The 16926-nt window shown below is 37.5% G+C and overlaps 1 protein-coding gene across 1 annotated transcript; it reads left to right on the top strand.

Moving 5' to 3' along the window:
- The first annotated feature begins 27 nt into the window (after positions 1-27).
- NDUFB5 (NADH:ubiquinone oxidoreductase subunit B5) lies at positions 28-15435 on the top strand. The gene is made up of 6 exons (XM_006054293.3): positions 28-206; positions 7658-7746; positions 8999-9065; positions 9828-9889; positions 10917-11023; positions 14769-15435. Exons 1-6 carry the CDS (start codon positions 83-85, stop codon positions 14887-14889), a joined length of 570 nt encoding a protein of 189 aa, XP_006054355.1. The 5' UTR covers positions 28-82; the 3' UTR covers positions 14890-15435.
- Positions 15436-16926: the final 1491 nt, after the last annotated feature.

The raw sequence follows: 16926 nt of genomic DNA, 5'->3' as shown, positions 1-16926 counted from the left end.
CTTTTCCGGGTTCGCCCTCTTTGGAAGATTGGCTCTCTCGGCCTCCGTTACTCTCCCCCGTGTTCTCTTGCCCGTAGTAGTCATGGCGGCCATGAGTCTTTTGCATCGGGCTTCGGTTTCTGCAGTGGCCGCTCTGTCTGGCCGCCGTCTTGGCACTCGACTTGGATTCGGAGGCTTCCTCACCCGTGACTTTCCGAAGACTGTCGGTGAGTACTAGCTCTGGGAGAAAGCGAGATTAGGGAACGCGGGAGGAGAGATGGAGGGCTCTTCCCGGGTGACCTTGGTGGAATCCGGAGGGAGCCGGGAATAAATTGAGGACTTGGGGTTTGTGAGAAGGAGCATGAGGAAACTGAGGGCTTTCCTGAAGTAATCAGGTCGATCGTATTTAAGTAATTAATTAGAATTTTTGAGACGCTTTGTCATTCACCTATCCTGTTGCTAATCTGTGGATGAAGCTGAGGTTAGAAAGAGGTTAGAAAGCAAAGAACTAATACCTCTGTTTCTCAGGCACACGATTCTTTGTATTTTGCACCTGCGCTAGATTTTACTCTCACAAGGTGGGAAGTCATGTTGCTGAGGATCCTGCCGATGCTAATTCTAATATATGGTCAGGTGAAGAGCTCGGGGCTAATTCCTTCTCTAGGCACAGTGATCCGTCTTCATAATACTTTCAGGTGTCCACGAAAATATTTTCATTTACATTTCTTTTAAAATCAGAAGGTAAAGGACTGTAATGTTAATGCGTATGTGATGGTAAATCTAGCCTGAATTGTATTCGTTTTATATCAATGCAGTCACAAAATAATTATTCTTAATGTTTGGTTAGAGAGGAAGGGACCTATATGAAGATCTTAGGTCTTTTCCTAGGTCCTAGGAAAGTCAGGGCAGTCGTGGAAGGGTTTTTGGAGCCTCTTGGAGACTGTGGATTGAACTCAAGGGGAATGAATAATCATAATATTAATAGCAAAGCATCAAATGCTTTGCATTCAGTCTGATTCCCTGTTGGTTTCTGCAAAGTGAATACAATGTTATCCCCATTTTACAGATGAGGAAACTGTAACTCAATTATTACAAAAATAATTCACTACTGTATTAAACTTAATAATAATAATGACAGCTAACACTTATTGAGCATGTATTATGTGCTGGACATCATATAGATATTAATGATATTCATTTAATCCTCTTGATCAAAAATGTGCTGTAAGCTATTTGTCCTATACAATAGATGTAGATACAGAAGTGAAATTTAAAGGCAGAAAGGTTCCTCTCCAACTTAAAAATATCTTTTTCTGTTTACTGCTCTTCTCCCAATTTAATTTGAGTTATGTCATTTCACATGAAGAGGCATTATACATAGAGACTTAATGGAAAAATGATGGAAAGGACCAATGGTATTCAACGAATTTCCAGCAGAAATTTGAACCTGCTACAAAGCCACGTGTGCTCACATTCCTTGATAAAAGTCCTTTGTAAGTCTTTTCTGATGACACATACCCTCTTCACATACCCGCTGCTGCCCCATAGTGTTTGATCATGCCTATCTGGAGATTCGGTTCAGTTCAGTCGCTCAGTCGTCTCCGACTCTTTGCGACCCCATGAATTGCAACACACCAGGCCTCCCTGTCCATCACCAACTCCCGGAGTTCACCCATACTCTTGTCCATCGAGTCGGTGATGCCATCCAGCCATCTCATCCTCTGTCGTCCCCTTCTCCTCCTGCCCCCAATCCCTCCCAGCATCAGAGTCTTTTCCAATGAGTCAACTCTTCACATGAGGTGGCCAAAGTACTGGAGTTTCAGCTTCAGCATCAGTCCTTCCGAAGAACACCCAGGACTGATCTCCTTTAGAATGGATTGGTTGGATCTCCTTGCAGTCCATGGACTCTCAAGAGTCTTCTCCAACACCACAGTTCAAAAGCATGAGTTCTTCGGCGCTCAGCTTTCTTCACAGTCCAACTTTCACATCCATACATGACCGCTGGAAAAACCATAGCCTTGACTAGACGGACCTTTGTTGGCAAAGTAATGTCTCTGCTTTTCAATATGCTATCTAGGTTGCTCATAACTTTCCTTCCAAGGAGTAAGCGTCTTTTAATTTCATGGCTGCAATCACCATCTGCAGTGATTTTGGAGCCCCCAAAAATAAAGTCTGACACTGTTTCCCCATCTATTTCCCTAAACGGAGGTAAAATTTCACTCCTAGATTCTGTTTATACGCTACTCCCTATTCTTGAAGTTCTGGAAGGATCCTTGCAGGTAATCTACACCCTTTCCACTGAGAGCAGAAAAGGATATAATAGCTGTAGTGAGTGTTACTGTGTTTTAGCTGTGTACCTGCTTTCAAAAGTATCTTGTGTGTGAAGCCTAATCTGTCACTGTGGAATAAAAGTTCATAATCTGCTTTATATTGTTTATGCCTGCCTCTGGGCTTCCAGGGTGGCACAGTAGTAAATAATCTGCCTGCCAGTACAGGAGATGCAAGAGATGTGGGTTTGATCCCTGGGTCAGGAAGATCCCCTGGAGAAGGAAATAGCAACCCACTTCAGTGTTCCTGCCTGGGAAATCCCATGAACAAAGAAGCCTGGCCGGCTGCAGTCCGTGGGGTCACAAAGAGTTGGATACAACTAAGCAATTGAGTGCATGCAGGCACACCTGCACACATTCTCTGCCTCTCTGAGAATGTAAGATCCAGCAGAGTAGACAGCCTTTGCTGCTTTTGTTTCCTCTGGAGCTGGACTGCCTAGGTTTCAATTCTGGTTCCAGAATTCAATAATTTTGTGAATTTGGGTCATCACATCTGGGAAGTTAAGTAAAAGGCTCTTAATTACTCAGAACCTACAGTTCTTCATCTTTAAAAATGGAGGATTTTATTTTTAAGAGGATTTTTACTACAAATCTGCTTATATTCTGTTGACTTGACAGGGAAATAAAACCAGTCTCATTCTCACTGACAAGTATTTATAACCCTGAGATGTGCTTCTGCATAATTTTGCATCTTTCTAGAAATGTTATTTTGAAGTAAACATCTCTTACCATAAGAACTGTTTTAAAAAAAAGAGTGATAATTTTAACTTACCTCAAAGGTAGTGGTAAAGAGTGAGTGGGGAGGGTCTGCAGCCCCGAGCATTACCTTCTTCAAGGCCCCGTGGCCGCAACTTTCTTAAACATTTAGTGCTGCCATGTTATCATCACCCTCAGCACAGATTGCTGCTGCTAAGTCGCTTCAGTCGTGTCCGACTCTGTGCAACCCCATAGACGGCAGCCCACCAGGCTCTGCCGTCCCTGGGATTCTCCAGGCAAGAACACTGGAGTGGGTTGCCATTTCCTTCTCCAATGCATGAAAGTGAAAAGTGAAAGTGAAGTCGCTCAGTGTCCGACCCTAAGCGACCCCATAGACTGCAGCCTTCCAGTCTCCTCCGTCCATGGGATTTTCCAGGCAAGAGTACTGGAGTGGGGTGCCATAAAGTATTCTATTTAATTAAATTATTAAGTTTCTAGAAATGAGCTTAAGTTCTCTCCTCAGCTGCAGAGAACTTTTTGTGTTGAAGGCTGATGTTGGTATATTATGACTTGAAAACCTGAGAAGAGTATTAAAATTATTTTATAAACAAAGCAGTGTGGACTTAGTTCAGACATGGATGATGGGGCATGTTAATAGGTTCTAGGGACAGTTTTAAGAGGTGTAATTGTCAGGAAGGTAAAGGATGTGTTTTCTGATACATCTGAAAATGGGGCTCTTGGAATTGGTAGGTGCTGAGAGAGAAGGCTGCAAAAAGGGAAGTCAGGACCACATTAGGGGAGCGGGTGAATACAAAAGGGCTTCCCAGATGGCGCTAGTGGTAAAAATAAAAAACACGCCTGCTGATACAGGAGATGTACGAGACGCTGGTTCGATCACTGGTTAGGAAGATCCCTGAAGGAGGTTGGAAGATCCCTGAAGGAGGGCATGGCAACCCACTCCAGTATTCTTGCCTGGAGAATCCCATGGACAGAGGAGCCTGGCAGGCTACAGTCCATGGGGTTGCAAAGATTCAGATATGAATGACTGAAGTGACTTAGCACATACACGCTGAATACAAAGCCAAAGTATCTTTTAACAATTTGGTAGGCAGCCGAGAGTATTTAGCAGAAGAGCAGCACCAGTCGTATGTTTTAGGAAGATGCATCTGAATATGTGGTTGACTTATCAAGCGTGTTGATTACTTAGCCAGTGAGGTGAAATAGGCATGGAGAGAATGGAAAGTTTGAATTTTAGAGTCAAGAGGCCTTGACAACTGATGGATGAGGTGTAGGAAGACAAATGAGATTTTTAGTCTGGGTAATTGAGTTGGTGGTACAATTAACTGGGAATAGTCAGAGAATGAGGGAAAGAAAATTAGTTTTGGGGGTTGTCTTAGAGACACACACAAAAATCTTACATTGAACTATTTGATCCTCACAAGTATCACAGTTGTCCACAACATAACTTTCCTGAAGTTATTTACATGAAAAAAAAAATGGTTATTGAAACCTTACTTTCACATAATTAATGAATACCTAATTGAGAAATTCCAGGCTTTAGAGAGTGGTAGGAAATGCCTGTTTTTGTGGCAGAAGGATCTGAGTTCCAGAAATCCTGCCAGCCAGCTGGTTGTAAGCAGTGTTCACGCTAATGATTTTAGACTGTAAGCAGATGGTCCTACTGTTAATACAACAACAAATCATGAAAAGAGTTTAGTACTATAAGGTATCTTTTAGAACAGTTAATAGTATAACAGTTATCTGGTACATTTTAATGACATGAATATTTGTTGTTCAACAGTAGAGTTAATTATATGTGATGAAAGCAAGAAGTTTACATTACTGTTTAATATTGCTAGAATGCAGCCAGTCCAAACTTTCCTCCATAATTTTTTTTTCTGTTATAGTTTCTGTATTTGTTAATACTTGCATTCATAAACAGTTGTCCCTAAAACCCCACATAGAGTTTAATCCTTGTATGTATGTTTGTGTGTATATGTTTCTGTCTGAAAGGGAAAGTTGAGACTATACTGTCTCTTCTGAATTTACTTTCAGGGCCCAAAAAAAGGATTCCCTCCCAACTTTTTATTTACTTAAGAAATGTAAATTCGACGATAGGGAGCTCCTGCCACTTGCAGACACTAAAGAGCACTGGAGATACAGTACTGAATAATTCAGCTTAGCGCTTACTGTTCTAAAGGAAATAACCAGATGACATTAAGGAGAATAAGTAGGCGATCAGCTTTGGATAGGGTAGTTAGAGAAGACTTCTTTGAAGAGGTGACATTTGATCTTATCTCTGAAGGATGGGATGAGGAGGTGGCCATTCAAAGAGCCTAAGGAAAAGCTTTCAGGCAAAGGAGAAAGTAAGAGCAAAAACATGAAGGCAGGAAGGAGTTCTTAATGATAGAAGTAAATCATTCAGATTGACCAGTAGGAAAGATATGTCTTTTTATTCTAAGAGGAGCCATCTGTCAGATTCTTTGAGAGAAAAGATCTTAGAAATCTTCTAGGCCAACCCCCTGTAGTATGCATTGTTATATTCCATTATTGACACTCAAATAACTTCAGAGTGGGGGTTGGAGAGGCAGTTCAGTTTTATTTTCCACTGCTAAAATTGTCAGAAACTTCTTTCTTGTATTAAGCTAAAAATACTCTTTCACACATTGATCCTAGTTCTTCCTTTCAGTTCAGCACAGCCCTTGTCAGTTGACAACCCTCAGCTATTTAGAGACACTTGTCTGGTCTCCACCCTGACTTCTTTTTTGTAGACCAGTAAGCTTCCATGTTTTCAGCAGGTCAGTTTCCAGCGTGTTTGCCATCCTAGTTGCCTAACTTGGGGCATGCTCCAGACTGTCCCTCTAAAACAGTGTACTCGAGGATGGACACGCTTCAGCAGGTCTAGTTAAGAGATGGGTTGAGGGCTCCTTCTGTTTTGACCCTGTATTTCTGGTACATCAGATTAAGATTGGATTACCTTTTTTTGGTAACCACGTGACACCAGTGACTTTTCTTTTCCTTTCTTTCTTTTTGCTCGCACCACAGGGCTTGCCAGATCTCAGTTCCCGGACCAGGGACTGAACCTGGGCCACAGCAGTGAAAGCCCAGAATCCTCACCACTGGACCATCAGAGAACTTCCACCAATGACTTTTCTTAAGTTTGTGAGCAACTAAATTTCTGGATGGTTCAGGCAGGACTTCCCACTTACTATACTTAATCCTTTTAGATTCAGCCTTTTGTAAATGCAGTAGGAGGGATTTGGGGAGGATCCTATTTCGTCATTGGTGTGGTAGCCACTCTTATAGCAGTAGCTCTGTAATGTCAGGAATACCATCTCCACCTCATCTAGGCCATTCATAGAAATCATGAGAGAACCCTCTGGCAGGTTACTGCATGAGTAATCTGTAGCTTTTGGGTATGATCAGCCAGTTACCCATTACCAGTTTTATCTAACTTGCTACTTCTCTGGGTTTATAATGTACCTTCCTTGTACTCCCCTAAGACCCCACCAACCTGTCTAAAGAGGAACTTTAATTGGGGCCTGTTCTTTTCTGATACTGTATTCCTTTCTTTCCTTTGTTGTCCTTATAGATTTGTAATTTTGTTATCTACTTTTTCTCTCCCAGCAGGATCTATATACCTTTTATGCTATATACCTAGCAAAGACCTGTACATAGTGGGCACTTAAATATTTATTGAATTAGTGAGTGGTTTGTACTATTATCCAGCCCATTTTTTTAATCTCCTCCACAAAAATTTCTGTTGTATCTTTCGAATGATTTATCGAACTACATACTTACCTTGTCAAATTCTCTTGTTATTTTAGAGGCCTTAGTAGTGTGATTTATACTTAGTAAATTCATGCTAGCTTCTAATTCTCTTGTGAATTAACCTTCTAAGTTCATTGCAAGCTGCTGCAGGTAATAGCAAATTTTAAAAGACAGTTCTTGTTTTCAAGGTACTTAGATTTCAGTGGGGCAATTAAAGCAGGTTTGCACACCAGTAGAGTATACAGCAGTTCAAAGGTAGGAGAGCTCTCGTCTTAGCTGGGAAGCGTTTGGTTTTTTGGAGGATAAGATGTCATCTGGGTCTAAACAGTAGATTTCAGGAGGGGGGAGGTCGTCCCTGACATTTAAGTTTGAGCAGTGGGTACAATCTTTCCGACATCTATTATGACTGAAATTCCTTTAATAGTTCAAATTCCTGCTGGATTGAATAATTATCTTTCCATTTATTTTGCATCAAGTCCCTAATGTATATTGCCTCATCATATCAGACAATTTAAATTCTTTTGCAGCATTAGCAAATATTTATTGCAGAGATAAGTAAAGAGTTCTGTGATCCACCAAGAGTCTCTGATCTTCCTACCTGCTACTGGAACAAATTCTAATAATCATTTAGATATTTTTTCAATAAATGTCTTGAATATTGATGAATAAAAATGACAATGTTGAATAAAAATGAGGAGAGTTAAAGTTTAGAACAGTACATCTTAAACACACACATATATATTTTGGCGGAGAAGGGATGCTTTATCATGATTCATATTAAACATTTATGCACGTACATTTTCTTATAATCTGATTTTTATCTCCAAATATAACAATATATCCATATAAGCCTTGTATATAACAGGGTAACTTAATATTTTTAGCTCCTGTGCGACACAGTGGAGACCATGGGAAAAGACTGTTTATTATCAAGCCTTCCGGATTCTATGACAAACGTTTTTTGAAATTACTGGTGAGTTAAAACTTTTATTGAACTAAACTCTATGTATAAATAGGAATTTTTTTTTTTCCTATTCAGTAAACATCTTTCTTTTACAAAAGATTCTGTTTTGTAAATGCATATTCCTTTTCTCAAAAAATACCAAGGTTTTGTAGTAAGGTCTGGTTTGTTATTGAATTTATTTTTAAATTAGTGAGACTTTCCTTTTTTCAAGAAAAATTCAGACATATTGGAGGTATAAATTGAGCTATTTCTTTCTTCTCAAGATTATGGGGTTTTGAAATAATCAGCTGTGTTCTCTGCCCCCCTCCAAGTCTATAAATTTTAAAACTGAAAATGGATTCATTTGGTAATAATTATTTATATTACTAAAATATTCTTTAAATTAGCAAAGAACTCATTGAAGGACTTCTTTAAATATGTAACTCCATTATTTTGAGATGATTTTTTAATTCTTTGTTGTTTAAGAACATTGATCTCAGAGAGTGAAGCAGGGTATTAACCATATATTTGTATCTCAAGACTCTATAAGGAAAAGTAAAGACTTAGAAGGTGGAAGATTGTCTGGACTCTGCCACTGTTCCTAAAGCTATGACCCACTGGCTGCCCCTTAGACCCTCCCCTGCCTCCTATTGTACGTAATGCCCTTCTTCTTGCCGGTGGTTGACCTCCCCCTTTTTTTGTGATGACCAACTCAAACTCTAGAAATCATCTTCATCTTCTTATATTTTTATTCTTAATATAAAAATTTCTGGGACTTCCCTGGTGGTCCAGTGGTTAAGAATCCATCTTGCAATGTAGGGAATGAGCATTCCATCCCTAGTCAGGGAACTAAGATCTCTCATGTGAAGCAGAGCAGCTAAACCTGCAAGCCACAACTAGAGAGTCCATGCTCTGCAACAAGGTCCTGTATGACTCAAGGAAGATCCAGTATGCCACTGCTAAGACTGGACAAACACAGCTAAATAAATCAATGTCCTTTAATACATTGCTTTAACTAGAAATTGAAAAATCACTTAAATATATATTGCATTATACTTGTGAAATCTGACTTTTTCCTTTAATTTTTGATGCTAAATGTAGGCATCTAAAAACTAGAGCAAAAGGAAATTATAGAAATATATCGCTTTATATCACATCTCCAATTTGGCAAGTTTATTTTATAAGAAATATAAGGAAATCATGTAATGAGGGTAGTTTGAGTGTGAGGAAAGATAGGAAATGGTTATGTGAAAACTTTTTTTTTCTTTTTTAATCTTAACAGAGATTCTACATTTTATTGACTGGGATTCCAGTAGCAATTGGCATAACTTTGATAAATGTATTCATTGGTGAGTATCTTCCCCTCCAACTAGACTAGTAAGTTTTTAAGACCTGTGTACATTAATATAAAAAAGAAATTATGGATATTGAAGAGATGGTTCTTTAAATAAAAAACTTACACATGAGAATTCATGTCAACCAAATCTTAATCTGCAGTAATGTATGGTGGTTCTTCTTCTAACTTTTTTCCCCCAAAAACCTTTAAGGTCACTGACTTTATAGACCACATTAAAGACCTGACTTCTTCCTCCTTCTCAAACCAGCTTTGATAAGTCTGAGTGAGGAAAACAGAAATACAGGTGGAAAACAAGCTGAGGGATAGAACAAATTTTTTTATCCATCCTGGAATATAGAAAGTTATAATCTTCTTAAAAGAATGGATTTGTGAATGACAGTAAATACTAGGTTTTCCTGGGAAATTCGGCTCGAAGTACTTCTAAAACTTGAATCCTTGAATATTTTGTTTAGGAGTTTTAGGGAAACTCAGAGGAATAATTTGTTTTTTATTATATCGTTACACTAAATAAAAACAAAATGAGAACTCTTGTATAATGCCTATATGCAAAGCCTTACACATAGAAGACATCTAAAAAAATATATAGTGAATGATTTTCCACCAGATTGAAGTGAATTTAAAATATTAGACATCTTCATCGCTACAAAACAAAAGGTTCTTTAAAACCACAAGAGATAGGTTTTTTATTTAAATGGTGAAAAATTAACATAAACTCCTGTTACTAAAGTTGAACATCAGTGTTTTCTCTTACTAGGTGAAGCTGAGTTGGCAGAAATTCCAGAAGGCTACGTCCCAGAACACTGGGAATATTTCAAGGTTGGTATAGGTCATTAAGAGTTATTTGCAGGGTTAGGTGCCTTGTCAGTGTACTGGTTAATAGCTTAATTTAGCAATTGTGATACAGTTTTAAATTCAGTTTTTTATATCAAATAAATGATGCATTTTGTATTCACTTTTTATAAGCAATTTCTTTGGGTAATTATCTGCATTGTTATATTACCTTAAGTTTCATGATTTTTTAAAGACCGACTCTGTACTATGTTATTAACCTAGCATAGTAACAAAATTTATCCTGTGTTCTACACCATAGGAAAAATTGTCCTGATACTAATGCTGGCTGTGATTTGTTGAATACTCACTGTGTAGCAGGCATTTTGATAGCGTTTTACAAATATTATCTCATTCCACGTAAATAGTACTATTATTTTTCCCACTTTAAAGCTGAGGAAGCTCAATCTTAAAAGGAGGTAGGTGACCTGTTTCAGGGATAGGGTCAGTATTGGAACCTAGAGGGTCTTGACTCCAGCACCTGCACTATGAATTAATCATTTTACCATACTGTCATTGCTACTAAAGTCCCAGATTAATTCTGTTACTTGTCTTTATAAGTGTTGTAGTAAGATGGCCTTGATTACAGTGTGTTTCCATGTTTTGTTATCTGAATGAATTACATTTTAGAAAAGAAATATTTCATTATTAAATCTTAAGGTAAAGCCATACAATTAGCTTATCTTTGCTCACTGGTAAAAACAGCTCCATTTTGGGATCACCAAACCCCAGCTTTCACGCTGAAATCTGCCACTTAAGATACTCAGAGCAAAGTGTAATAAGAACGAGCACAAGTTTTGGAGTCAGACTGGCCTGAGTCCAGACACTGCAACCTAGTAACTGTACAGTCTTGTAGAATTTGCTCACCTGTAAATGAAGACAAATACAGTATCTACAGAACGGATTACATAAAAGTATTACTGATTAACCTGAGATGGTCCTTTTAGGAAAACAGTACACTGGAAAAGCGATGTACTTTTTAGACACTAATCTTAAAACAAATTTTCTCTTGTAGCATCCTATATCAAGATGGATTGCCCGAACTTTCTTTGATGGTCCTGAAAAGAATTATGAAAGAACAATGGCTATCCTACAAATTGAAGCTGAAAAGGCTGAATTACGGTAAAAGAAGGGTGGGGGGTGGAGTGCAGGGAAGAAAATCCTTTCCTACAGTTGCAAACCACTGGAAGAAATTTAATAAAACAATTTCTTCAACACTGTAAGATGCTCTGTGTAAAAGGGTGAAGATGGCGAGAGGATCTTCACCATCTTTAGAGTGGAGATGATGCATTGGAGACTAGGAGACTATTTGGGATAATATCTGTCACATTATTACAAGGAATTCTTTTTTTGAAATGTCCTGACTCTTTTAAGTGCAAAGCAGCCCTCTCCTTCCCCTTCTCCCTGCAATTCCCTTTTCTTCTGCACCCAATATGATCCTTCAAGGTGACCACTATTTAATAATGATTTCTTGTATACATTCCTAGGAAAAAGTTTTTACATTAAAAATATATATTGTATATATCATTTACAAAATGTATTAACACAAATGGAATCCTGTTATCAACACTGTTCTGTGTGTTTTTTCATTTCATGTAAATACATAGTCATCCCTTGGTATCTGTGAGAGATTGGTTCCAGCACCTCCAGCAGATATCAGAAGTCTGAGGATGCTCCAGTCTCTGTATAAAATGGTGTAGAACAGTCAGCCCTCCGAGGATAGGGAGGGCCTACTCTATCTTGATGATCTTCTGTAATAGCATATACTCCATTCTTTCCAATAGTGCACTGCATGGGTGTGCCTTAATTTTTTTAACCAGTAGGGGACCTCTTGTTGGTTTTTAGGTTCTTTTCAAGTTTTTTGATATTGTAGATTGTGCTGTGCTGAATATCCTTACGTATATATTTTGCATATTTATTCAGTATATCTGGAATATAAATTCCTGGCAGTGGCTCTGTTAACCACATGTTATGCTTTACATTTTTTAAAAATGTATTTGTTTATTTTTGGCTGTGCTGGGTCTTCTTTGCTGTACAGGCTTTTCTCTGGTTGGTGACAAGCAGGGCCACTCCCCAGTTGTGGTGCATGGGCTTCTCATTGTGGTAGCCTCTCTTGTAAAGCATGGGCTCTAGGGTGCGTGGGCTCCAGTAGTTGGGGCATGCGGGCTCCAGAGCAGTGGTCCAATAGTTGAGGCACACAGGCCTAGTTGCTCCAAGGCATGTGGGATCTTCCCAGACCAGGGATTGAACCTTTATCTCCTGCATTGGCAGGCAGATTCTCTACCACTGAGCCACCAGGGAAGCCCATGCTTTACATTTCAGATAGCTTTTGTCAGATTCCTCTTTAAAAAGTTGTACCAGTTGTCTTTTCTGTCATCAATACATAGTAATTAATTCTGTTTCTCCATACCTTTCCCAGTAAAGGAATTTATCAAACCTAAGTATTTTTGCTCATAAGGTCATTGAAAATGTTATCTCATCATTTCAATTCTGTATTTTTTGGCAGAGTTGTGCATATTTTCATCATCTATTGGCTATTTGTATTTCTTTTTTATAAATTGCCCATTTTTCTACTAACTTGTGCATTGATTAAAATAACCCCTTTTGTTTTTGTTGCAGATTTGTTTTCTCTGGCTTGTCATTTGTCTTCTGACAGTATAGAATTTTTTTGCAACATAGTGTTTTTATGTTTCAGATTAAAAAAGTGCAGTAATACCTAATATATTTTGAACACTTACTAGATACTGATACTTTAATTACTTTATATAAATTACTTGTTTAATTATCGTTAGGTTTGTCAGTCTTTTTCTTTAGCTTCCAGAATTTTATGTCATGTATATGTCTTTGTGAGTAATAAAATAAGTAAATATACAAGTGCCAAATTATTTTTTTAATGTTTGCTCATATTTCCTTTGGCTACTTTTAAATATGATCTTATTTGAGATTTATTTTGCTGTTTGGAGTGAGGTTTACATACAATCAAATGTACCCATTAAGTTCAGTGAGTTTTGACAAAAATAAACTGAAATCACCACAATCAGGCCATTTCGATCACCTAGTGAGTCCCTTTCCTGTCCCTTCAGTCAACCCCCTTCCTCAACTCTTGACCCCAGGCTACACCGATCTACTTCCCATTCGTTCTGTTTTAACTTTGTAGTTTACAAACATTGCTATGATATTGAAGAATATTTAAATGATTAAATGAACATATGATTAGCTTGTTTTCTGGATGTAAAATTACATGTATATGTAGTTACCATATAGAACTGTTATTAAGTATTTAAGAGTGTGTTCAGCATTATGCCTCATATTTGGTTAACTTTGGACATTTTTGAACTTCAGACATATACCTTTGGTAAAACACAAGATTCTAAAATTTCTTAGACATATGGAGATTGTGAATAATTTCAAAACAAAGTAAAAATAAAAGCAGGACCCTGACTTTTACCCCTAAAATAAAAATGCCAGTGTGAGCATGGAATGGGGAGTATCTACAGTTTTTTAAAAAATACATGTTTAGGTGTATAGCAAACTGAAGCGTAAATGAAAGGCATAAAATAGGAAGGGACTGTCTTCCATAGGGAGATAACTGTTAGTTTCAACCCTCCACAATTTTTAATACTTTCTTCATGTGTATATATACACAGTCACAAATGCTTTTTTCTGTTTTTTAATGAAATGGGAAGATGGTGCACATATTCATTTTATACCTTGCTTTTTTAACCTAACAGTATATCTGGCCCCTCCTTTCCATGTTACTATTTACGTAGATTTCCCTCATTCTTTTTAACAGGTGCATAGGCTGTCCATTATATGGGTGAACCATAATTTGTTTAACCAGTCTCTGTGATGAATATTTTAATTACTTTCATTTTGAATAATTACATTCTAAAGAGTAAAAAAGATTGTATTTAATCCCCCCAAAAGAGAAATATATTTTCTTAATAAATATAAATATATTATCTTATACCACCGCAAAGATACATTATCTGTCATAGATTGGGTTGGTAAGCTGGTTAAGGTTAATAAAGTTAATAAATAACTATGATAAATTTCCAGTGATATAAAAAGTTAGTATCTATGTAGTCTATAAAAATGGAAAGTAAAAGGCCTGATTGAAAAGGGATTATTCCAGGAATGTGTGGTAGTTTACACAAAGGCTTGGCTGTGAAAAAAAACCTATCTTTCTAGAGCAGAGATTATTCAGTTTGTAAAGAAGGCGGAGGACGGATAAGTAGATCTTAGAGTTGGAGAACGTTTTTCTTTATCCTGGTTTTCCTTTTCTTTACCAGTATTGATGGTCTGTCCAGTGTTGACCAGGCTCAGTGTGATGTTGGTGGCTAGTGAATGAGACACCGTCCCTGCTCTTAAAAGGTCTTCTGTCCTAATAGTGATGGGCAGCCAGTGTAGACGGCATGTGCGCTCCTCAGGAAGGCCTGTTCCTCTTTTAATTCCTAGCATTTGGCACAACAGATAGTCATAATAGTAGACATTATGTAAATGAGTCTCCTAAAATTTAAAAGGCAAGAAGACAGGAAATGCATTACCGTTGTTCAAGTGAAAGTGATTTGCCCAGACAAGCAACAGGGACAGGAGGAGAGAATTCATTATCATTTCAAGTGATGCTTGAGGGATTAAAAATAATATTCATTGGCTAACTACATAAGCAAGATAATAAAAGCCAAAATAAGTCCCAAATTTTGCTTATAGGTGTGTATCAGATATATGCATACACATGGGTCTGTGGAGGGACATTATATTTTACACAAAAGCAAGACTCTCAAGTGGTTGTTCTTTACAGAGATAATTCATTAAATTTATAATTGGAAATGCTGTAATCACAACATCACTATTCTATTTCTTACAGATTAAAGGAGCTGGAAGTACGAAGATTAATGAGAGCAAGAGGTGATGGCCCCTGGTTTCACTATCCAACCATCGATAAGGAACTTATTGATCGTTCTCCAAAAGCAACCCCTGACAACTAATCTTTCGTTTCTCTAAGTACAAAGTATATTGTCTTTAGGTGAAAATAAATTACTAAATATATTCTGTATTTTTTCTGTGTGATAAATGAAAGATCATTTTCAATGCTCTGTTTCTCAATATTGGTTCAGATTAAGGCTGTTTTGTGTGCGATTTCATTTTTTTCCTCAGCTTTACTGAGGTGTAACTGATGAAGTTGTAAGATGTTTAAAGCGTATATCATGATGACTTGATATATATTGTGAAAGGCAGATTCAGGTTTCTGGTTTGGGGCTTTCAGTTTCCTCTTTTAAGAAGGTTTGAATATGATAAAAAAAATTCAGAGAAATCGGAATTTGTGAACTTATAAAGGTGTAATGTTTTACTTGTCTGATAAATGGAAGTTAGAGAAACCTATGTTGAATATCAGGAAATATGCAATTTACATACATGTGAGTGTTGTAGATACCTAGATTACTCAAGGGCAACTCAGAATTTTAAGTTATACAAATGTTGAATCAACTGTATAAAACATTAACACCTTAATAAACAATTTTTCAGTGAACACATCTCAAAGTTTAATGTTTTCATGGTTTTTAGCCATAAATTGTTCTTTTTAAATGTATACACGTGTTCATTTCTTTTTAAGATGCAATATGCAATATTCCTTAGGGTCTTTTTTTGTAAACACTGGAGGGGTTCCACAAGGTAAAATTATCACTGCAAAAATTGTGAAATGAGTAAAAGCTAAAATAATGGCCGTCATTTATTAAGCATTTACTGTCTGCTGAGCACTGTGCTGAATAACTGAATTTACTCACATTATTTTCAAAATGACCTTAGGAGGTACTATTACTTTCTGCATTTTACAGATGAGAAATTGAAGCTCAGAGACTTTAGACACATACTTAATGCTTCAACTTCCAAAATGAACTTTTAGCTTCCAAAATTCATGTTCAGTGAATAGCTTTTGAAGAACCTTGTGCCCTAAGGGCCGTTTACAATCCAGCCATCATCCTTTGGTGTGGTTGCATTTTCTTATTTCCCCAGAAGAGGGCTGCCTCACCCAGCTACTTGCAGATTTTTTTTTTACTTGCAGATTTTGATCTGAGGATTCCTGAAGCAATCGAATTACCACCTCATAATTCTGCCAGAGTATTTGGGAGAAGGATGTCCTATCCCTGAGCCCCTGCTTGCAGGAACCATTCAGTTTTGTAGGAGGGGAAGGAGCATGGAAGCAGATAAGTCTTGTCAGAGGACATTGTTCATGATGCTACACCTACGTACCTTTACGTTCAGTATTTTTAGACTTCACATGTTATTTTTCAACACTAATAACTTTTATTTTCTCCTTTCTATTATTATATACAAAAACTTCTAGAAGATATAGAAAGTGTTACAAGAAATACTGATAATCCCACCATCGATAAAGAAATCTGAGAAATTTTCTTGAATCTTTTTTTTTTTTTAGCATAGCTGGGGTCATATACAGATATAATGGAGAGATTTTTTAAAAGCAGTTTGAAAGTGTTCTTGGAGGAAAACGTTAATAAAACTTTTTTTATTATCTCCAGTGGGTCACGAAGATACCCACTGGAGATAAAGTGGTCATCACAGTAGACATTTTCCTCCAAAGAGTTTACTCTTCAGCACCGGCAATAGGCATTAAATAGGAAATTACATGCATTGGGGAGAAAGGGCACTATAGCAACTCGTGGCATCCTGAGCTAGTCCACGGAGACAAGGGATGGTTGGAAGCTCTTTCCATAGCATCTGGAACATAGTAGACAGGGACAAAGATCTACTTAGTGAATGATTCATAGCTTTAACATGAATCTTAAATTACGTTTTTTCTTTTCCTGTGTTTCTATAGGGCCCATTGTGGTGGTATATAAAGACGTGGGCTTGAACTAAACAGACTTAAGACTAAGTCCTGAGCTTGCCAAACACTGTGACAATAATCATGACTAATCTATTTGCTATCTGCTGCACCAGCCAGACACCAGAAGCTTTATATTTAATCTTCCCTCTATCTCATACTGCAAAAATTCCTTCACTGC

The sequence above is a fragment of the Bubalus bubalis genome, chromosome 1 (genome assembly GCF_019923935.1).
Source record: "Bubalus bubalis isolate 160015118507 breed Murrah chromosome 1, NDDB_SH_1, whole genome shotgun sequence".
NCBI lineage: Eukaryota > Metazoa > Chordata > Mammalia > Artiodactyla > Bovidae > Bubalus > Bubalus bubalis.
Note: the sequence above shows the minus strand (reverse complement) of the source record. Positions and strands in the feature narration are given on the sequence as shown.

What these genes read in the sequence shown, in the direction of transcription:
- NDUFB5 (XM_006054293.3), top strand. Translation starts at nt 83, where the DNA reads ATGGCGGCCATGAGTCTTTTGCATCGGGCTTCGGTTTCTGCAGTGGCC. An exon ending in AACGTTTTTTGAAATTACTG is followed by an intron (nt 7,747 to 8,998) that starts GTGAGTTAAAAC and finishes TAATCTTAACAG; the next exon opens with AGATTCTACATTTTATTGAC. An exon ending in AACACTGGGAATATTTCAAG is followed by an intron (nt 9,890 to 10,916) that starts GTTGGTATAGGT and finishes TTTCTCTTGTAG; the next exon opens with CATCCTATATCAAGATGGAT.